The 23555-nt window shown below is 55.8% G+C and overlaps 1 protein-coding gene across 1 annotated transcript in view; it reads right to left on the bottom strand.

Annotated features, from left to right (window-relative positions):
- The window catches only part of AJAP1 (adherens junctions associated protein 1), a 38161-nt gene extending 19689 nt beyond the window's left edge, over positions 1 to 18472 (bottom strand). Inside the window, exons 1-2 of the mRNA XM_031506666.2 lie at positions 18365 to 18472; positions 859 to 1526 (exon numbers count right to left, since the gene is read on the bottom strand). Coding sequence (XP_031362526.2) covers positions 859 to 1526; positions 18365 to 18393 — 697 coding nt within the window. The 5' untranslated portion in view covers positions 18394 to 18472. The remainder of the gene's footprint in view (positions 1 to 858; positions 1527 to 18364) is intronic.
- Between the last annotated feature and the right edge of the window lie 5083 nt (positions 18473 to 23555).

Genomic DNA, 23555 nt, shown 5'->3' with positions numbered 1-23555 from the left:
CCACTCCAGTAAGTCCCAGAGCCCCAGCACATGCCAGGAGCCATCCTCCTACAGCTGGTGTAGGCAGAGGGGCTCCTGCAGCTGGCTGATGGCAACAAGTCCACTGGATCCAACCCTCCTGGAGGGGATGATGCCACTGAGGCCAGAGCTGCGGACCACGGCAGGTCTGGGGAGACCAGGCTGATGCTCTCATCGTGCAGAGAGCAGCAAAATCCTCAGCCCTTATCAATACTCCCTCGCTGATCTATCCAGCCAATTTCAGCGTTTTGTAAAAGGAGTGTGGGCTGGGAGTTATTTTTCAGCTATAAATAACCCCTTTAAGTCAGGAACAACATCCTGGTTACATCGTGTCTTTTTGCCAAGCAGGGCAGGCTGGATAAATTAATTGGGATTAAGATTAGGCCATAAAATTCCTTTTCATTTTGACTAGAAAATCGCAGTGGGCTCAAAGCAGTCGATGCACAGTGAGTAAATTCTGTAAACTATCCACCGGTATCCCACGGTTTAATATCAGCAATAACAAATATAATTTGCAATAAATGGGAAGCAGCTTTCCCATCCATGTCCACGCAGCAGCCAGCGCTGGGGGAAGGCATTGCTGTGCCGAGCGTGATGCTCGGCGCGATTACGGGAGATGGGCTGTGGATGGAGACTGTAATGGGAAAACACAGCAAGTGGCTGGAAAACGCCTCGGATCAAAGCGATAATCAGCACTGCCGCTCTCCTCCGAGCGCCTGCTTAATGTCACACTAACTCCCGTCCCAGGCAGCGCTGCCACCGGGACACTCGTGCCGCGGCGAACGCGCTGCTCCGGCACCCGCCAGCCCTCCTGATGTCCCGCCACCTCGCTGTCCCTACCTGTGCTGTCTCCCAGCCCACGGGGCGGGCGAGCATCCTTGCCTCCGCTGCTGTGGCCGGCGGCCGGCTCGGCGGTGCCGGCGCGGCCGGGGCCGGCGCGGGGCCGCTCGGCGGCGGGCGCGGGGGCCGCGGTGCTGGCGGGCACGCGTGGCGGCGTGGCGGCCGTCACCCAGGTGGCAGCGGCGGCGGTGCTGGCGGCGGTGCTGGCGGCGGCGGCGGTGGTGGTGGTGGTGGCGAAGGCGCTGGGCAGCGTGCTGCTCTCCAGGGAGTCCTCCTCGCCCGTGGGGCCCCAGACGATGACCTCGGGCAGCGCCGTGGGCCGCCCGTCCCGCGGGGCGAAGCCGCGGAGGTGCCGCCGGCCCCGCCGGGAGCGCGGGCGGCGCGGCGGGCGGGCGGCGGGCGGCGGGGCGGCGGGCGGCGGGCGGCGGGAGCGGGGTCTCTGCAGAGGGGGCGCGGGGCCGCAGGTCCAGGGGGGCCCGGGTTGTGTCAGCTCCTGGCCGCTCGCCGTGCCCCACAGCGAGCCACGGGACAGTCTGTGCCGGAGCGCCGGCCGTGGCGAGAGCCTCCCCGCGGCGCCGGTGGCTGGGGGCTGGCAGCTGGCAAGGTCCATGGCTAGGTGGAACATGGCTATTAAAATCCAAGCATGGCTTCCGAGCGGGCAAGCTGACCTGTGGATAGACAGGGATGGTGTTAGAAGGGCAGCGGGGCAGCCCCGTTCTCCCTCTCGGTATGGCACACCCTAGATCTCTGAGCCCGGCCACCCAAAACATCCCCCAGCTCCACGGGTATCATTGTCCTCCCCGGTTCTCCAGCCAGAATCCCCCAAAACGGCAACACAGGGCATGCTCCACACCCTCCCCCTGAAAACTGCCACCACCAACATGGCAGGGTGAGGATCCCCCCTCACAACTGTGACTTTTCAGTTGGTTTGGGAACGATGGGAATGACCTGAGGATGGGTTTTACCAGGAAACTCTCTGAAGGAGCGGCCAGTGCCTGCTTTGCCCAAACTCAGCCCTTTTGGGTGAATTGTCCAAAGCAGACAGCACAGCTCCAGCAGCACAAGCTTTCACTCACTCCAGGGACACTTGAGATGCAGGGGTATTAGAGAGCCCATCCCTTGCTTCCCGAGCCCACAGGCAGCATGATGAATCCCTCAAAGGGCTGGAGCAGACGTGGGCTCTTGTGTTTGCACGTGTAGCCCATCTCCCACTGTGGCAGTCACCCACGCCGCAGCAGGAACATCCTCCCACGGAGCATGGCACATCCCCTGCCATGGCGTGCAGCACCCACGCTGAACATGACCCTGCAGCACAGGGAGGGCAGGAGGAGCAGCCCCTTTTGCTGCCCTTTCTGCCACAGAGCAGCTGGAACACCCCTGAGCTGCTGGCAGCTTCAGCAGTCAGAATTTTGCTTTAATGTCACCGTCACATCACGTCATGTCACAGCCCTCTCCCTTCCCCAGTGGCACCACACCAAGGCTCTGCTCCCCTCATGTCTCCTCTGCGATGCTGCCCCATGTAAAGAGGCAAGAAAATCTCTGATAGCAAATTTCTGTTGCCTTCTCCCCCCACTACCTCTCTGGGGAAAAAAAAAAAAAAATCATTAGGCCAAAGCCCAAAAATCTTTACTCCATTTTACTTAGCTTTTACAGGAGAAAGACTTTTGTCGAACTCAGCAGGAGTTAATGAGAGCTTTACATGGCTAAACGGGCTAATCCTCTGCAGCAGCGCCCGCACAGTCCTTGGGAGCACGACAGAATGTGTATCTGGTTGACAGAAGCATTTGTACACTCCCTCTGTGCGTGAGCAAGTGAAGCTAAAGGAGCTGACCTGGATACTCCCAGGCACAGGCTTTTTCTGCTCAGAGGATCTCTGCTTTTTTCCTAATTGGGTATTTTTTCAAAGCGTAACAACATTTATTTTGGGGAGGGAGAAGGCAACGCAAGGAAAGAGCGCAGAAGGAGAAAGGGAAGAGCCAGAAACAGACAACAGAAACCAAAATAGTTCAGGCTGGGGGAGGAAGGATTTCAAGGCTTCAAAAAAACCACCAACCACCCAAACCGTGGTGGTGGGTTTTTTTAGAGGCCGACAGAGTGGTGGCAGCACGAAGAGTGTCCCCCACGTGCTGTAGGCAGTGCCGTGCTTCCACTGGTGAGGAGCCCCAAGCTCATGCTCCAGCCGGATCATCAAGCACAGACTCACCTTTGCAACGCTCAGGATCACTCCTGTAGCACGTCAGGCTTGATTTCAGCCTCTGCCCAACCCCCCAACATCACCTGAAACGTCTCCTTGCAAAGAAGGAAAGGTGCTGGGCACCTCCTGACATGTCACTCACCCCAGGTGACACCCCTCGCACCATCTGTGCCCACCCCCAGACCTCATCCCCTTCCCAGCTCTCTGTGTTGCTCACGCTCAAGACTTTTATGAACAGCTGTTGAACAGAGCAAGGGAAGATGTGCCCAGCCCAAACTTGGTGCTTGCTGCATCCCAGCTACTGCCTGGAAACTTCTGAAAGGCAAAATGCCCATCCTTGGTGCTTGGAATTGGCAGCTCACAGGAAAAACAGATATTCCCCCTGTTTCCACCTCCTCCTGTCTCCTAGTGACATTTCAGGCTGCAGCGATGGCAGTGTGAACTTGCAGGGGCTTGCTCCTGCAGAACGTGCCTGACATGGCTGCATCATTCATAGCAGCATCAGGAGGATGTGTGGGCAGAGGCAACACCCAACCCTTGTCTTGCCCTGGGTCATGCTGGAAATCTGTGTCCCAGCACGGCCAGGAAGCGATGGTGACACCCAGCAGCAGTGTCCCTCACTGCTGTCACTGCTGCCCAGCTCAGAGGCTCTGGCGTGGGGATGGACACAGTAAGGGACACACAGATGGGGCAGATCCCACTCTGCCCCGAGGACAGCTTGGGTCACCGTCCCACCAGCGTCCTGTCAAGCAATGCCACACAAGGGGCTGCCACCCCAGGAGTGTTCTCCTTGCCACCACGCTGGCTGGCATGTCCCCAGGAGATGGCTTCAGGGACAGAAGCAGCCGGTCCGGTTACCTCGGAGGAATTTTGCGTGGCATGCGATCTTCTGAGGGCTTTGCAACAACAGATAAGAGCAAGTGTCCTTCAGAATAAATAGCAGCGTGTAGGAGTTGCCGTTGTCCTGGCAACGCAGCGTGATGCGCCCGGCGCGGCGGCGGGGATGGATGCGGCAGCGGCCAGAGGCAGGACCACCCGGCCCTCCCCTGCCTCCCCCACCCCAGCACCCTGCCAAGGCTGCCAGCAGGATGACACCTCCTGAAGGACACCCAGGGAGCGGGCATACCTCTCGCCCGCATCTCCTGCCTCCTTGTCCTTGCCCCAGAAAACCTGGGCTGTCCCAGGAGAGCCCGCTGCGGCTGGCACAGCACGGCCCGGCCCGGCACAGCGCCCCGGGAGTCCCCGAGCCTCCGCCTCCCTGTCGCCAGAACAGGCAGGAGAGCACCGCGAGCCTCTCGGGAGCTCCGGCACAAAGTCACCGCTGCTCGGAGGCCGTGAGGGCGTTCCTGCTTTGCCGAGACATCCAACAGCTCAAACACCTCTCCACCGGCACGAGCTGCTCCTCAGGGACAGCAGAGCGGAGGCAGAGGACCCTGAGCTGCTCCCAGTGCATGGAATAACTCCCTAACTGCACCCAAAGAGGGGCTCTGGCATAGGGAAGGGAACACATCATCCAGACCCACACACAGCATCCATCTGCCTCGGCTGGAGGTACATGTGGGCCAGAAGGGATCTATCAGGCAGGGCTGTGGTTACACTCCTCACTCGGGAATCAGGGCTTTCCTCACCCCTCTACAAGCACACACAACCTACTTTGCAAAGAAATTTGTGTAGCGTGGGCAATTTTCACATTACTTCTTTTCCCATCTTGGAGGTGAATGGGAATGTTATCCCAAAATATTGTTCAAACTCCAGGAAAAACTCAATAAAACTCTGAAAGTGGGTTAGATAAAGAAACACAGAGCGGATATATTTGAGGAAATGAAATCCTGTCCTTGATCTCGTCGTCCGAGGCCTTGGCTCCCACCAGCCACAAATCCACTCCCTCGGCTCTGTGGATGGTGAGGCGGCCGTGCTCACACACGGGCAATGGAACTCTTACAAATATTTACCTGCAACAAGCACGAGCGCAGATTTCATGGAAACAGCTGGGCTAATGACATGGATCAGGCACACCAGGCGCACCGGGACATTTCCTGAGCCAATCCGAGCCCATCCCAGTTCCAAAGGTGACGGAACAGTGGATGTTGCACTGGAGCCGCCACAGCCTCCCCACCCAATGCACCTTTCAGAGTCCTCCCCTGTATGAAACCCCTTCCAGGTGCAGTTGTGAGCTTTGAAGAGGAGGACAGTTGGCACTTGATGAGAGAGATTAATTTCAAGGATCCTGGAGGACACCACAGTCCTCGGCAGTGGGGAAGAGGCTGCTGTGAAACTTGGCTGCTCCCACCGATGCACACACGTAACCAACCACCATGTGCAGGGAGGGAAAGCAGGAGCATCCAGCATGGAGCAGGACAGAACAACCCCTACTCCAGGCCTGGGAACCCTCAGGGATGGCAGCACTTCAGGCAGCCCTGATACTGCAGACAGGACATGGATTAATCCAGAGCACCTGCTGTGCTCCCAGAAACCCCTGGCTCTGGTAATGTGTCTGAAAATTAACTGGGATCACGGCTCTGACAAACATCAAAACACCACCCGTCAGCACTAACCCACTTCCCCAAAGCCTAAAAGGCTCACTTGAGTGCAGTCCCTTTCAAAAGGTCCTTTTTTGCTCTCCAGCATCAGCCCCTTTCTCCCGTGCCTGTGGAGACACTTCACAGGAGCATTAACTGTAGAATAGGCTGATTTTTAATGCAGAATTATACAAATGGAGCCATTCTTCCATTTCACGCCTCCTGTTAGGTAATCTATCGGTATTGCACAGGGAATCAAGGTTATGTCCTTGTTGGGGTGATTTACGAACTCAGAGCATTTCATATCTCCAAACGCCAAGCGAGGCAGGGACAGAAATATTCCTGTGAATGCCTGGAGCAGGAGCTGTGGTCAGAGAGCTGGGGTGATGTTTTCTTGATCCAGGCAAGACAAGGCAGGAAAGCAGGCACCACACTCTAGGAAAAGCATCCTTGGCAGCATGGCTGTGTGTCCTACAAAGGCATTCGGAGCAGGGCAGGTTATGAGAGTACATGCAGGAACTCAGTGGCTCCATACGGAATAGAATGAGGCTGCATCCCAGTGGGTGACTTTCACACCGGAGCAGGAAAAAGAGGGGAAAACTTCAGTGGCAGATACTTGGCCCGTGACTGTGTGTCCTCGCCGAGGTGGGGACTGCAGCCACTGCTGCAGCCGCTCTCCTCTCCATCCCGGTGTCCTGTGTGATGATCCCTGCAGTGCAGTGACTGTCCTTTGTTGTCACAGCACCAACCATCACCATGGAAATGGAGCACCGCCACTCTGCACTCTGGGCTGGGCCAGGACTCTCCCCAGGGCTGGGAGGAGGGGAGATCCCATGTGAGGGCAGCATGGATGAGTGCCAACACTTGTGGCAAGTTATGACCTCGTGGACCACTCCCACATGGTGTCCACCATGTCCCACCCTGCACCCCAGGCATCAGCAGCACTATGGAGATGTCTCTCCTGAGCCGTGTTCTGCTACGGGATGAGTTTTTCTGATCCCAGACCCGATGGGAACTGGGAACATACAACACACTGCACCATCTGTAGCCCCAACCTCTTCCCAGACAATTATAAATTTGTGAAAATATGGCTGCCAAGCTCTTTAAAGCCAGGAATGGGACTTAAGGCACAAAGGCTGACACACAGTAGCGCCTAAGTAAATTAAATGTGCCACATCACTACCTATCTATATTACAGTCCTGAGCTTCAGGATTACCTACTAATAAAAGCGATATTTAAAACAAGTCCTAAGTTCCTCCGCTGCCCCCTTCTCCCCACAAGTAATTAAACTGACGCCGCTTCCCGCAGTGGAGGGGATGGGATTTATCATGGAGGGAAATCAGCAGAGGGTGAAATAGGTTGAATCCTCCCTGTCACACTGCTGCGGCCAGGCAGACAGCAAACACCCACTTCCCTGGGAAAACGGGGCAGAAAGAGCTTGGGTGGGGCTGGGAAGCCACGGGTCCCCCCAGGATGGAAATGCCAAGATAGAGGCAGCTGGAGCATCCCTGGCTGTGCTTGGGGAGCAGGGGGGTGGCCGTGGCGGGGGGAGCCACTCACTCTTCTGCCTCTGCCTTGAGCTCACCCAGCTGCAAATAAACAATTTTACCATTTGAATAGCCGCGAGTGCGGAAGGCATAATTAATACCCAGCGGTCCCATCAGCCAATGTGCTGATGCGGGAGGCGCAGCCCCTGCCAACGCCGCCAGCGCTCAGCTTTGGCTCCGCAGCGCTCTGCCCCGGCTGCTCTGCCTTGGCCAGAGGCAGAGGAAGGGCAAAGCCCCAGTGCAGGCACCTGGGGCTGGTGCTATGTTGCCTTCAGGGGAAGGCAAGGCGACCTGGCTGCAAGGAACAGCACGGCAGCCTGGTCTCGCACAGGCCACTCGGGCCACTAACACGCGCTAACACCAATGTGGTGGACGGTCAAATGGCTTTTATTATCTTATCTCATGGGTTTAAATAGTCTCGGGGGACTCTGCTACATCAGGGGGGTTGGTAGGGTTCCTAGGGTTAGTGAGGAGTGGAAAACTACTGGGTTAGGTGTGGTTACATGTTCTAGGGGTAGTAGATAACATGTTGTAGGGTGCGGGGGGAAGGGTTTTTGCTTTCCGTCACATCCCGAAATCTTCCATTTGCCTGTCCCTATCTACTACAGAGCTGGAGCCCACTAGTGCAGGAGCTGTCCAGTGCATCCCACACCACACCACGGGAAGAGTCAGGACGTGGCAGAGCAATGTGGGGAAGAGTCAGAAGGAGCGGGCAGAGAACAGGCCCGCGTGGCATTGCTGCGAAGGCACGAGCTGTGCCCAGCTGCTGCCAAAGCTGAGATGACCTTTAACCCTGAGTTTCAAGTTCCGTTCCCATTTTCAAATATTTTAAAACACACTGACAGGACAAAAGGCCCAGTGCCTCCAGCCAGTCTGAGGATGAGAGCTAACAGAGCTAACACAGCGAGCTGGCCAACACTGTCCATTATGGTCAGCCTGGCTTAGCTTGCTCTAGAGAGGGAAGGACATCTGCTTGAGAGAGTTTTTTCTGGTCTTCAGGGATTATTTCAGATAGGATTTGAAAAGTGCCAGACTGGGAAACCCAGAAGTTTGCATGCATCTTCAGACAAAAACACGTCCCTTAAAACTTTCTGTGCAAGACCAGTGCTTGGTAATTTACCTGCCACCGCTCTGGCAGCATCAGCTCTGTGCCTAGTCTGGCGCCCCTGGGAAGACTCAGTGTGCTGCAGGTTCATCTGCCAGTGTGGTGAGACAGGTCCCAGCCAAGCCAGGGGATGAACTGCCTCAAGTGCTCCCCAAGGGGGTCAACACAGTGGCAAGCTAAGGCCCTGCATCCCAGGGTACTGCTGGAGCATCCCTCCTGGCAGGGCAGATTGTGGGTGCTCCTGAAGCATCCCTCCCAGTGCGCATGGGGCCATCCCTCCCAGTGGGCATGGGGCAAGTACCACTGGAATATCTTCCCCCAGGAGCACAGCCTGGGTACCACCAGAGCATCCCTTACAGTGGGCATAGCTTGGATACCACTGGAGCATCCCCTGTAATAGGCACAGCCTGGGTACCACCAGAGCATCCCTCACAGTGGGTATAGCCCAGATACTACCAGAGCACCCCTCACAGCACACACAGTGTGGGTACTACAGGAGCAAACCCTCCCAGCAAACATGGGGTGGGAACCACTGAATCATCCCCCTCAGCACACACAGTGTGGGCACCACTGGAGAATCCCCCTCACCACAGACAGTGGGAGTACCACAGGAGCATCTCCCACAGCACACACAGTGTGGTTACCACTGGAGCATCCCTCCCAGCAAACATGGGGTGGGCACCACCAGAGCCTCTCCTTCCAGCACACACAGGGTGGGCACCACAGGAGCAAACCCTCCCAGCACACACAGTGTGGGCACCACAGGAGCAAACCCTCCCAGCACACACCGTGTGGGTACCACTGGAGCATCCCTCCCAGCACACACAGTGTGGGTACCACTGGAGCATCCCTCCCAGCACACACAATGTGGGTACCACTGGAGCATCCCTCCCAGCACACACAATGTGGGTACCACTGGAGCATCCCTCCCAGCACACACAATGTGGGTACCACTGGAGCATCCCTCCCAGCAAACACAGTGATGGTACTGCTGGAACATCCCCCTCAGCGGGCACAGCACGGCCATCGCTTCCCCCACCGCCGCCCGGCCGCCCCAGCCAGCAAACAGTGCGTGCATTTAGCGTGGCAGGGCTGGACAGTGGGGTGTTTCATCAACCCAGCAGCGATAACACTCGGCTTTTGTCCCTCCTGGATAAAGGGGGTTTGTGAGCACTGGCTTTCCAGCCCAAACTGGCACCTGTCGCCAACTTACCCCATTCGTCCCCCCCTCGAGTTCCGCACCAGCGCTGGGGACAAGGCAGCAGCAAGAGCTCCAGTTCAGACACAACTTTGCTGGGAAGTCTCAGATTTCCAGATCTACCAAAATCTTGTTGAAGAGCCGCAGTCTCAAGCCCTGCTCTTGCTGATATTAAAAACAGTCCATAAACCTAAGGAAATCAGGACTTTCCTCATAATTTTAGCTTCTAACTAAACTTCCTCATGTGTTCCAGCTCCTCACAGACACCACAGAATCGCTGCCCAGACTTTACATGCTGTTGGTGACCTGGCACACAAGACGGTGCTGCCTTCTCCCATCCCCATCACAGCAGTGGAAAACACTCCCCCATGTACCAAAATCAGTCTGCTGAGGGAACAGGACTGCAACATATGTAGGAGCACGTTAAAACCAGAGCTTAGAGATCATCCCTGGTGTTAGTTAATGCTGCCCACAATAAATAAGGCCAGCAGCTGAGCTGAGTGGCTCCCTGCTGTGGATACAGGCGCAGGCAGGACAATGCACTTCTCCTCAGCCGCCATCCAAGGAATTTCTGCTTTCCCTGCTTTGCTCATGAATTTTCTTCCATTGCCACAAATCTGCCTTCTGTACAATCAACTTCAGGATGATCAGACCTCCCCCTTGGATAAAAGGACTGCATTGGTGTGTCTGAGCAGGATGCAATGGCCAGTGCTGTTGGATGGGATGGGATGGGATGGGATGGGATGGGATGGGATGGGATGGGATGGGATGGGATGGGATGGGATGGGATGGGATGGGATGGGATGGGATGGGATGAGATGGAATGGGATGGGATGGCATGGCATGGCAGAGGTGAGGCTTTTCCCACCAGGATGGCAATAGTCCTGCCAGATCCCAGACTGGAGCCTTATGAAGGGTTTTGTTCCTCTGAATACGTATCCACAATGTGATTCCAAGAGACAGCAACTGAGTCAACCCAGCCCTTAGTGCTGAAGGACCTACAGCGAGGAAAACCATGGCACAAATCTACAGCTTATGCTGTCCTTTAACCCCAGCACTTTCCAGATAAATAACCCAGCGCTGATCGTATTTTCCAAATGAATGTGCTCAAGCATGTCATTACAATGAAAGCAGGAAACGCTTTGATGTAAAAAAAAAAAAAAGTTGGCTCAATACATCTAAAGCAGCAGCTTAACAAGCTTTAAAACAAAACAATTAAAAGAGGTCTGTGGTGTCTTTGTAACACGATGTGTCTTCGCGGGAGCTGCACATCAGAGCCCACTGTGGTATCCATCAACGGGAAACACCTCCAACCATGGAACACATCCAGGGAGAAAATACCTCATAATGGGATTTTTAAAGATGACCTCCCCAAGGGCTCCCAGGAGCAAAGACAAGCGTTGACCCGCTGGAAGCATCTGGACGACCAGCACAGGGTCCAGCCAACACTTCCCCATGGCAGAAGTTAGATGTCCACACAGGGAAGTCCAGTTAACTCAGGTCTTCCCTCCAGCACCACGCTCTCTGGGTGGAGCTGCTCTCAATTTGCCCTGCAGTGACTGAGATCCAAACCTTTCTTTCTCCTGGGAAGTCCCCGGCAGCCCGGAGATGCACAGCCTGCCCGGAAATCTCAGCAGTCATCCTCAAGAATGAACACAGGGAACACGTCAATAATTTCAAAAGCTCCATAAACTCTAACAGAAATGGAGAAGATGAGAGGAATGAAGACTCTGAAAAAAGAAAGAGGAACAGATGGCTTTTATGGAGCAAGAAATACAATAGGAAAAAATGGAGCAGCAGAGCTCTCTTTGAAGGTGTGAAACGTCAGTAGGGAAGCCTAGAGAAAGCCAAGGCGCAGGAGCTGGGAGCTCAGTGCAGGGCACTGCATTGCTCAGCCAAGGCTCTAGCTGGTGGTCCTGGGGAGCTCCCGGCCTCCCTGGCTCCTGAGACAGCACCAGCCCTGCCCAGCCCCTCCACAGGGACATCCTGCTGCCAGAGAAGGGTCAGCGTGACACGCAGCATGGAGAAAGAACAGCCCAAAAAGATGATGAAAAAGCCAAGCTAAAATAGAAAGCAAAGGCAGCGGGGATGAACTCCGGGGCAAAGACTCTTGATCCTGTCACAGAAAGTTCTAAATCCCTTTTAGAGCCAAGCAATTTCTTTTCCATGGAGAAGAGCCGTTCTCCCTGCAGTGGCCATCTCACTGTGCATACAGCAACCAGGCAGCTCACAGGCTCTCCCACTGCAGCTATGGCAAAATCCTGATGATGAGGATTTGCCTCCAGCACCTCAAGAACACTGTGCCATTGTGGGGCACAGCCCCTTGAAGCCCAGCTGCCAGAGTGTCAGAGATCACTGTGCTCTGCATCTCATTAAAAAAACCCAATAATCCCCTTTGAGAGAGAGATTAAACTTTTGCAGCATTATCTCCAATGTGTTGGCAGCAGGGGATGACCTCCTGCATCCCTCAGTATCTCAACTTCCTTCAAAGGCACCTGTGCCAGCAGCCTTACTTCCATCCTCATCCATCAAAATTAGCAAAATTGATTTTGCCAGAGAATATGTCACTTTTGACAGGAGCCCAGAGTAAGTCCTGAGTGTGTCACGTCAGATGATGCTAAAGTAGAGCCTCTTTCAAAGACAAGAAACAAGAAGATGAATAACTCATCCTTATCCTTTCCATGAAAAACTTCATAAGAAAACCCATGAATGACAGATACTTGCAGAAAAAAAAAGGTTGATTCATTTTTGGAGTTCTTTCTGAAATAACACTTGCCGGCATCTGGAACGGTCACACTTTCCCTGCATAAACGCCCCGCCGCTGCAGGCTCAGCCAAGCTTTGGCTCTGTCTGGGAAGAGGCAGAGCCAACCACGCTCCCAGCGTGCTTCATCTCCGGGCATTCATCACCCACGTTCCGGTGGGTCCTTAAGTGGATGTCCTCGTCCATGTCAATTAACTGATGCTTCATTACTCGAGTCCTGCAAAGGGAGCGGAGATGCTATCGCAGGCTCCGGGAGCAGGGTTGGGGTCACGCGCGGGACTCAGGCAATTACGGAACGCGTCCCTGAGGAAGCCGCGTGTGCTTGTGCTTGCCAGGCAGGCAATTCCCAGAGGGGACAACCTGGGCTGCCCCCGACCTTGTCACATCTTCAACCTGAATGGCGTGCAGTCAAGTGGCAACATCAATTAGCGGCGTTTGCTCTCACCGGCGCCTTGAACGCTGCTGCTGAGCAGCGAGTCCCCAGCCTTGCCATGCTGAGCACAGCAGCTCTACACAGCTCCTCAGCTGGCATCATGCATCTACATTCTCCATTTATATGGCTGCAAAACACAGCTGGAGTTTCTCCTGACCATCCCAGGATGCTGCAGGAGGCACAGCCAAAACCCTCGTGGAGAAGAGCCATCAATTCTCGCCAAGCTGTAGCTGAAAGCCACAGATCCGCTCTGCTGTGAGGCACAGCACGGTCCCTCACACGGTGTGTGCTGTGCTGCCGTTGTCCTGTGGCACACAGTCATCTCTGTGCCAGCATATCCCCATCTCCATCCTTCTCTTGTGCTAGAGCACGTGCCCTCTGGTGAGCTCGTGTTTCCACCTCAATCATCCAGACTTGCCTCTTGATGGAAGCGCCTCGACTCTCCCAGGCTACGTGTTGTTTTTGAAGCAGCTTCTGCTCAGCCTTTATTTGGAAATCAGTGGAGCTGGAAGTGCTGGCGTCGCAGCCAGCCAAGCAAAGCTTCACCACTCCTGCCTCGCCACAGCTAAGCCTCATCCCATGGATGCTTCAGCCAGGGTCCGGAGCAGCTCCGCAGCCAAGGCGCTGCTTCTTGTCCCTGCCAGCCTCTGCAGCAGGAGCTGAAGAGTCCTTTCCATACCCACAGAGATGCTTTGCCAGGGAACAGCTTCTGCTCCCAATGGCTCTGGCTGGTGGGGACACAGCAGCCACTGGCAGAGGACACCGTGCCCCTGGGATGCTCCAGCACTGCCAGGAAAGCGGAGCTGCTGAGAAAGACCTTCAGAGCAAACTTCAACAAAAATCGTCGCATGTCAAAGCGTATCTCCTGCCTACGCATCATTTCCAAGTCACAAGGAGACATTTTGCAGATTTGAGTTGGAAATGAGCACTTTGTGAATGACTGGCTTTATTTATTTTTATAAGTCCTCAGGCGAGTCCCGGTGGGTGTTTGGCCCCCTGCCCCAGGCACTCGGCGCCTGCTGACCCCACCCCTGCTCATCTCCATGGAGCTGCTCATCCACCTCCAACCAAGCTGGGTTGCTCCTCCTTTTTTCGGTGTTGCTTGGGTCCATAAATGCCAAATCACTCACTGATGGGAGGACACTCCCACACCGCTGCACTTGGGGCAGGTCTCCACCCTGTCCCAAGAGCATCACACCCAGCATCCCTGGCCCCGTGTGAGCACGCATGGCACAGCACCCAGGCCTGTCAGCACTCCACAGGCAGTGTGGGCGCTTTGCCTCCACCTTGGGCAGAGTTTAAGGAGCACTCGGGGGCAATGGAGCCAAAATGCCCATTGGTCCCCACTGTGTCCACAGTGAAGCTCAGAGCTGCACCAACAGAGGCTTCAGTGCAGCTTCGCCCTGCAGAGCCGCTGAGGCCAGAGAAAGTAACTGATAAACCCAGAAGGCAGAAGAGATTCAGCAGCAGACAAAACCTCATTTCACAAGGAATCCTCATAAAACCAAATTAATGTTGAAGGATGAAGGCAGGTAAACCTCCCACAGTTAAGTTCAGGCCACTGAGACTCAGTTTAAATCTCTCAGCAGTTCTGATTTAATCAATGCATTTCCAAGTGAAATTAGATGAAGTACATCTCCATCACAGGAAATTATATAAGCTATCAAAGTCTGTAGGTGCAAGTCCCAGTAAGAAGAGCCACAAGAAATATTCATATCTACTCAAATTCCATTTTTAAGGAGTCACTTCAGGTCCAGAGTTTAACATTCTTTTAGTGAAAAAAATCACTCTGATGAAAACAGCGAGCCAAGGCAAGGAAGGGCCAAGCAACAGGTTTGGGAACAGCCCCACATAACTCATGGTGACTGCAGGGATGCTGGCCTAGGCCAGGAACCCCTCCCAGCAGCACCACCCAATGTGGGAGGGAAGGAAGATGGAAGGGAGGAAAGATGGAAGGAAGAACAGAAGTAAAAAACCTTTTTGTTTTCAAGGAGGGAGTGAAAGCACCAACAATGTCACACTGTCCACTGATCCCACTCAACACACTCAGCCTCCAGGAATTATCCTGCTAGAAGAGCATTGCTATCAAACCCAAACTCTGTTGGGTTTGAGCTGCTGTTGCTCACTTGGTCACCACCAGCCCTCAAGGACAACAACAGGAACCACAACACAGAGCAGAGCAGCTCCTGCTCAGCACACTGAGGTTCCAGTAATCTTGGTAATCTTTCCTCCCAGCCCTTCTCCCATTAGCTATATTTAAAAGCTGAGGCATGCATACATTTTCATAATAAACCTCAGATCTGCTGGAAGTTCCGCGGCTTATTCACACCCTGTGGAGCTGCCCCTGGGATCCGCCTGCAGCGCTCACCACTGCCCCGTATCCATCCATACCTATGGACACTGAGGTAAATAAAGCATGGTGGGACAGCCTGAGCATCAGACCGGGTGAGGGAAGGTGGGAACACAGCTGGAGATCTGCCCTCTGCCTGGCTGCCCTTCCCTGTGACAAGCTGGGCTCTGAAGGGACATTAGCAACTCCTTCTTTCCAGCAGATGACCATTATGTGGGGCAGAGCCAAGCCGTGGTGCTCTGGGCCGGCAGCTCGCCCGTCCCGTGTCCTGCCTGCCAAAGGGGCACAGCAGCTGCCACACGGGGCAGCCCCCAGGCACCCTGGGCAAGCAGCAGCACCACGACAGCTCCCACCTGCCACCCCACTGGAGACACCACAGCGACAAGGAGGTGGCTCCGGTGTAATTAGAACAATTATTCACGCTCTGGGAAGCGGCTGCTCCCCTCACCTCATCTGGGAAATTGCTGTCAGCACAGAGGTACAAACCGCTGCATAAAAGTGCAGTTTATTCAAGCATTATTGTGCCTGTTAAGTATCATAGGCAGTGACACCAGATGAATTTCTGTGGCAATCAATCCACCCGGGAGCAGCAAGCTCAGCCCCTGTGTGGATGCAGGATGAGTAAGGACTCCTCAGTGGAGGCCATTAACTCCCACTGCTTACTGCTCTCATTACTTCCCAGACTGCAAGGCTTGCATCTTTGACGAGCGGCTGAATCTACATTTGACAGTGTGAACCTGATGAGTGAAATTCATGGAAAATGTTTTCTTTGGCAGTAAGTACAAGGCCCATAAAGTTTCCACAGAGCCAATGTGCAAGGATGTATGCTTTTAATGAGTTGTTTTATACAATCACCGAGAAATTTCAAACGGTGGTTTTACTCCTACTGCAAATCACTCCAGAGCTCCGTGCTGTAAAAACCGTGGCATATTGTTTAAAACATTATATTCATAGCTATGGAGGGGAAGTCCTCGGCAGCGCTGGCAGCCTGGCACGCTGCAGAAAGCTGCCGTGCCCTCGCAGGCGGGCGCAGGCACTGACGCAGGCGTGTGCACGCACACGTATGTCTGTGCACACTCAGGGAGTGACAGAGCCACTGCCACCTCCCAAAAGAACAGATTTCACCCCGCAACACCCACACCTGCCAAGAACAGAGCGGGGCTGGAGCATCGCTGGGACCTCGCAGGGGCTTTCAGGGCAGCGCTGCTCGCTCAGCCCCGCTCCGAACCGGGGAGCAGCAGCTCCCCTTCACAAAAACCGAATAATTCTGAGAATGCACAGGTCCTGCCCTGCCCGGCAGAGCAGCGCAGCTCACCGCGAGGTCAGGCACTGCCACCGCCCCGGGCGAAAGGGATCCGACTTGAAAGGAGCAGCTTGGTACCATCTCCCCGCCGCGGGCAGCCGCTCCAGGCACAGGCTGCGCGGGGTGAAACGGGCGCTGCGAAGCTCCGCTGCTTCTCCTGAAGCTATTTTTCTAGTAGTCGTCGAGAAAACGAGGAGAAATGACATGGGAAATGTCAGAAATAAAGCCAGAAGCAATTAGAGTAAGAGAGAAGGGAGAGCAGCAGGCAAGGTTAGCAGTAAAGTTATCTCTTATTAAAAATAAAACACGGAGGGACTGGAAGATGATGAGGTGGCAGAAAGGACAGCGTGGTGCTGGGGATCCAGGATGCAGAGCACAGAAATTCGCAAGGCGAATGAACTGAGGAGGGAAGCAAGCAGAGGGCTCCTGTTTCCATTGCTAAACTCTCCTCAAAAATAACAAAGCAGAGGGCGTCCTCTGTTCCCAGGATTACAGCCTTCTGCCGCGCAAGCCTTGGGAACCGGCCCTCCAGCTCCACTGGGCTTTCACCTGACACGAAATAAATCCAAACGCGTGGCACCCTGAGAAAACCCTGAGGTGCTTTTGCCGGGAGGAATTCCTAAGGTCACTACATCACCACAGACTCTGTCCTTCCCACACGCAAGCAGCGCATCCTCGGCTGACGGATGGACCGACATCTCCAGCGGCAGCGCGAAGTGCTCGTGTGCCCGGGCTGTGGGGTGCACCAGCCAGAGGCACGGGACAAAGAAGGGGAGCACTGGAAGCCAGCTCGACACGTGCCTCTGGAATATGCGGCGCGGCACGGGAGTGTAAAAGAGAAGCCAAAGGCCTCCCCCAGCTGCTCAGCACAGACAAAACCTCAGTTCAGGTTTCACCCTCCAGGACTCCATCCACAGCCCGGACAGAGGGACAAAGCCTCCAGCGATTCCCACGGGTGGCGGACAAAGGCTTCTCGCATCCCACTCGCTCTCCGTGGATTCGGGGGGCCCTGCCTGCCTCCCTCCGTGCCCCCGAGCTGCAGCCATGTTCTGCCAGAGCGCGGGGGCGCGGGGGGCGGCGCGGGCTCCCCGAGGTGCTGCGTGGGGTAGGGCTACACCCACCACCCGCTCACCCCGCAGCTCCCCTGCCCACACAGTCCTGCTCCCCAGGGAGCAGCCACAGGCCCCGCTGCGAGCTGCGGGAGCGGGGTGGCCGCTCGGGACTCCTCGCCTTGCGACCCCTCTCTCCCCAGCAGCAGGTGATGCGCCAGAAGCACCGTCCCGCTCGGTGGAGGGACGTCTGGAGTTTGACCCCTGCCCAACACAACCGCTGAGTCCCAGGGCTTTCCAAATACAAAACCGGGTTGGGGAGAACAGAACAGATCGTGGATTTCACTTTTCCTTAGGGTCTCACTTGTTTAACCCGCTGCTGCTTTCACTCGATTCCACTGAGACGGGCTCAAACCACCAAAACCCAGGTACTACTGGGGCTCCGGGGCCGCACATAGGCAGGGGCCGGAGCCAGGGCTTTCCAGCCACAGCACCATGGAAATAACAAGATTTCGGCTCAGATGACTTCGCAGCGGTAATGAAAATGTGTTACGTAACACTTTGCCTCCGTCTCCTCTGCTTTGCAATTCTCGATTAATCTCCCAAACACATCCATCCATCTATCCGTCCATCCATCCATCCATCCATCCATCCGTCTATCCATCCATCTGCCCGCACCCCGGACGACCCCCCAGCCCCTTCCCCCAAGCCGGGGCAGCCAAGAGAGACTGAGCAGCAGGAGAGGGGACGCTGACCGCGGATTCATCTCCCGGGCAGGGCGGGCGAGCGGGGCGGGGGAACCGGGTGGGGGGAGCCCGGCACCGCGCGGAGCGCGGACCGGCCGCCTCCCCGGGCGCCGGCAGCGCCGGCTGCACCGAGCGCTTCCCGCTCCTCTTCACACACCGCTCTTCATCCCGCACCCGCTCCGCTCCCCAGCCCTCTCCGCACTCCAAGTTCATGGCTTAACTCCGCCGCTCCCCGAGCGCGCCCGCCGGCGGGATGCTCTAAGCGCTGGCCCGCGGGGCCATCACTCCCCGGTCCTACCTGCTTCCCGGGAGCCGTCGCATCCACATCGTCACGTCTCGGCCCGGCCCGGCCCGGCGGGGCTCAGCGCCTCAGCGCTCCATCCGGGCGCGCCGCCCCGCGCCCGCGGCGGCGCTCAGCGGCGGGGCAGGCGGCGGCCGGCGGGGCGGGCATGCCCGGCGGCGGGGCGAGGACGGGGGGTCTGTGCTCCGGTGCTCCGGCCCCTCAGCGCCGGCGGGGCAGCTGCGCGCCCGCGGAGGCTGCGCGCCCCATGCGCGTCTCGGCGCGGCTCGGCGCGGTGCGGCTCACCGGGGCTCGGCTCGGCTCGGCTCGGCTCGGCGCGGCGGGGCTGGGCGCGCTCGCGTCTCTGCGCGCACCCGCGGGGCGGGGGCGGGGGGCCGCGGCGCGGGGAAGTTGCGCGGGGCGGAGGCGGGGGCGGAGCGCGGCCCCTCCGCGCCGCGGCCGAGCGGGGGTGGACCCGGCTCGGCACCTGCACCCAGACCCGGCTGCGACTCCGTCTCCGTTGGGGAATCGCCGGGCAGTGCCAGGACCCCGCCGGGGAACGGCCCGTCCCTCCTCGGGACGCCGGCTCCGGCAGCCGTTTCCTTCCCCGGACCCGCCGGCGGCCCCGGGGAGCGAAGCCCCCGCTCCGCCGGTGGGCACCGGCACAGCGGCTCCGCACCCCGGATCCGCGATGTCCCGCACAGTCCGTGCCGACCAGCGGGCAGCAGGGCAGCGCGGGTTCAGCCCGTGCTTTGCGGGCGGGGCGAGGGGTCCCCCGCAGCTCGGCAGCCCCGGGGAGCCCCGGCCCGCTGCCCGGTGGAGCGGGCCCGGCTGCTTCTGCAGCGGGCTCCACCAGCCGGCCGAGCGGGCATCCTGCTCCCGGAGCGGGCCTCCCGCTCCCGAGCCAACCCTGGCAGAGTTTCCATCCCGCTCCGCGCAGCTGGCCCGCGGGTACAGTGTCGGGCCAGCGGGAGCGCGGGTCCGCCACCGCCGCCTCGGGCCCCCGCACCGAGAGATACGCAGCCACCAGCGAATTCCCTTCGGCTGGAAGTGCCTTTCGTGCTCCGTGCTCGCCCAAAGACAGCCGAGCACAAAGGGGAGCGTGCGGGGAGAGGCGCTGGTTATTTTGGGAGGTGTTTCATCAGAGCCTGATGCGTTCTCTCTCTTTCCGGGGGTGCTGCCAGTAAGGAGCGACATTATTCCTGGTGTACTGTAAGAAAAGTGTGTCTCTCAAAAGCCGGGCTGCTTTCCTGTTCAGCTGCTGCAATAAAATAAGTTTTTGTATGCATTTGGGGATAGATTCTTCAAAGCTGCTCCTGGCTACGAGTGAGGAGCAGAAACATGGTGCACAGAGCTAGCACTGCTGGGGTGTCCCTTCACAGGGACAAACCACCTGCGAGGAAGGGGCACACCAGGGACCACGGCTTGCTTGGCTCTGAACAGTCAGAGCAGAAAGCAAGGCTTGTGTAGAGATGAGTCTCTGCTGCCTTTCTGACTCACTGCGTTTCTTTTCTGCCTCCAGAGAAACTTATTCCTCAGAGAGAAGCCTGCTGTGAGCGGGCAGCTGGATGGAAGGTCAGCACTGTCCCTTGGACACCTTGCCAGCCCCTGCTGCTCGCCTGTGCTCCTGCTGGATCAGCTCCAGCTGCTGCTGGAGGTGCTGGAGTTCAGCATCCAAATCCCCACATTCCTTCCTCGGAGCTGGGCTCCAGGTCAGAAGGAACCTCATGTGGGAAGGATGAAATGTCAGGGGCTGAACTGTGGACCAGCTTGTGCTGGGAGGTGGCAGCTGCCTGGGAACAGACATCTCCCATCCCAGCCCAGACAGAACCAAGGCTACAAAAGTACCTAAATAACGGCCAGGCTGTGCTTGGTTTTCACTAAGCACGATCCTCACTTGTTGGGGTGGTTAGGGCTTGGTTCCCTCACAGCCACCAGTGAATCCCACCCTCGCTGGTGCCACAAAGCTGATTGTCCCCTCCTCACCTCCTGGAGTGAGGCCAGTTATAAACTGGCTGTGGCTCTGTCAAATCTGCCTCCCCAGGGTATTCATGGCAAAACATCCCATGATCACAATGCTCACAGCTGCTGATTAAAGCAGCTTTGCCACAGAGAGGTAACAAAACGCAGGGTTCACCTGGGCACACCTTCCTGGGGGCTGCATGTGCAGGGACTTGAAAGAAAGCTCAGCTTTATTGTAAGCCCATGGACTTTATCAGCCATTAAACCCAGCTCACTAACATGAAAGATTTTGAGAGAGAAGAAGGGAAGAGCATGTGATTGTCTCTTAGGAGGCTGAGAGAGATACTGGAACGCAGTTAAGTAAAAGACACTCAATTAAGGCTTAAATAAACCCAAATAAGCCGACGCTAATGGGAGCTATCTTGCATCTCAAACAAATCCTCTTAACTCGGCCCCACTTAAAAAAATATTATTTCCCCATTTGTGCCACGTGTGTGGAGCTAGTGGGCAATTGCAGGGAGGACCATGCTGGGGATCTGGGGCCTCGCAGTGCGGGTTGAGCTTCTGAATTTTTTGCTATAAATATCTGTTATAATCTGTACACCTCAGTCAGGTAAAAGCCCCCATGCCCTCATCATCAGCCTTCCTCTGGCCCTGAACCTCTTCTCAAGCTCTGGCCTCAATTCCACATTGCATCATCACCAGCCAGAAGCTTCCAGAAACAAAACAGATCAAAGGAGAGATGAAGTTTTCGACAGCTCCAAAGCAGGTGTTCAGGCAAAGCTTTTCTAAGCAGGCAATTATTTGGGTTCAGGGCTCGTTTGGGATGCTTGGAGCAGAAACCTCCCAGGGAATGAGATACCTGGTGAGAGTGTGTGCATCCTTGCTGCCCTCCAGAGAGGCCTGACTGTCACCAGCCCAGCGACATGTGCAGCACTCGCTCTGTGCCTGCCCAGAGCAGCCAGCACAGCGTTTTTGGTGCTGTTTGGAAAGGCAGGCGGTGCCACTCGGCAATCTTGGCCCCCTTTGTCTCACTCATCTTCTCAGCAGCGCTGCTGCCTGCCACGGGCAGGCGACGGAGCAGCCCCGCTGCGGGAGCAGGAACCATGAATTATCCCCCATTTAAGTAGGAGGGAAGGAAGTCATTAGCGAATTCATTTGTCTAACTTGTTCTTCTCAGAGTCATCACTCAGAGAGAGTAAAGTTCCTGATGCTGGTGCAAAGCTGCAGGCGCTGGCTGGGGCTGGCTGCTGTGCTGTGGTGCACAGATGCTCTGGCAGATCTGTGTTTGGGGAGAAAAGAGGGTTTTTTTTTCCCTGCAATTGGGTCTGCACTTCCCAGGTTGTCCATAACAGCCCCTGTGTGTTCAGCCAGGCACCCACTGTGAGCTGGGCCAGGTGTGAGCACCCCAAGGGTGCCGTGAACCGCAGCAGGGGAACGCTGCCAGCTGCACTTCATCCACCGTGTTCTGAGGCAAAATCTGTTAATTTGCCTCTGAGTGGAGAGAAAGACACTGTCCCAGCTACACTTGCCAAGGAGGAGTGAAAATTGTCTCTTCAGTAGAAGTAGGTTGTCATTACCCATTTTCCTTTTCATACGGGAGAAGCAGAAGTGTTACTTGGAGCTTGTGAAGCACAGAGGAGTATAATGCAATTTCTGCCTCCTTGTAGCATTGTCCTTTCGTTTTTCAGACCAGTGCTGACAGGGAATAGGATTCTGGAAAGCACCCTGGGGATTGTATACAGTGAGCAGCTCTCTTGAGGCTTGCATTCCCTTCAGAAAGCATCCCCCACAGCCCCAAACTCCTGAAATGGTCTAAACCAGATTGCCTAGCAAGGCAGGCTGGACCCACAGAAAGAGAATCATAAGGCAGGAGATTTGGAGGGGAGGGCTGACATGGGGAAAAGCTGGATGGGATTTCATGGGCCCATTCTGCAAGCCCAGAAGAGTCATCCAAAGCCCCAGAGCCTCCCAGCTGTGGGGTCTGCCTGCCTGGGGGTGTCAGCCAGCCTTGCAGCCACAGCTCACCTTTCCAGCGAGGTGTGCTGCCTGTGTCCCCAGAGTCCTTCCCCAAGGAGGGGAGGCAGAGCCCACCTCACATCCCCAGCTCCAGGAGCCCAGTGGTCTCAGACAGTCCTGGGGCCCTGAGGGAGGGAAGGAGCTGAAAATGGGGTAACTGAGGCTGTTGTTAATAGGCCCCTTGGGGCAAATCAGAGTGAAATGACACTAAATGACCAGTGTTTTTTATGTATATATATGTATTAGAGGTTTATTTTAAAACTATTTGGTTGCAATGGAAAGGGGATGTGAAGGAATTTTGGTTATTATTAATAAAAAATATAGCAATATAAAAGTATAAAGGTATCACTTAAGAAAATGTATAAGGAAAAGAAAGAGAAAGAAGGGATAAAAGTAGATAGCAGAAAGATCTCAGCATCCAGGGATTCAGTGACAAGACTTGATTGTTGCAATTTAGATGTCTGCTGTTCCAAGTGAAGGTCTAAGTCTTGATCTGTTGGGGTGGGGAAAGCCCACAAATCCCAGAGTCCAATGTGTTAATACAGGCTCAGGTTCAGGTGGGAATGCCAGGTACCTCCCCTGATGGGAATTTTCACTGAGTGTTGCAACACTGTGGGTCTTGCGCAGTCCTCCAGTGGAAGGCCCCAGGAATGAGTCTGAAGGGGCTTTGGGGGTCTTTGATAATTTATTCCCCTTTAAGACATGACAGCTGCTTCTCAAGCCCCCTCAGCAGGGACAAAAACCCTCAGGCCTATGTGTGAATGTCCTGATTACTTCCCCAGGGAGGCAGAGTTCTACACTGAGCTGGTTGGGCAAGGGAGGACACTGCCCTGATTAAAAAAAAAATATCCCACCTCATAGGATCTGCTTCTTAACAGCCTCTTCAAAAAAAAAAAAAATATCCCACCTCGTAGGATCTGCTTCTTAACAGCCTCTTTCTTTATCTGGCTCCAAACCCAGCTTGTTGCCAAGCAAATGTTGGTCACTGTCCAGTGGTGGGTGCTGACCCCCTCTGAACCTGGGCTGCTCTGATGCAAATCAGAAGTTTAGCTACCACACCCCCAAAACCTTCCCTTCTTCCTTTCGACCGTGGGCTGCCAACCTGGCACCTGATGCTTTGAAAATGGTGCATTGTTTCAGTCAATAACCTTCAACATTTCTGTCTCTCGCAGAGCTGCTCCCCAAAGCTCACATCTTCTGTAGTATTTGTCTGGCCAGGCTGCTCTCA

This window comes from Lonchura striata, chromosome 24 (assembly GCF_046129695.1).
Source record: "Lonchura striata isolate bLonStr1 chromosome 24, bLonStr1.mat, whole genome shotgun sequence".
In the NCBI taxonomy this organism is placed as follows: domain Eukaryota; kingdom Metazoa; phylum Chordata; class Aves; order Passeriformes; family Estrildidae; genus Lonchura; species Lonchura striata.
Note: the sequence above shows the minus strand (reverse complement) of the source record. Positions and strands in the feature narration are given on the sequence as shown.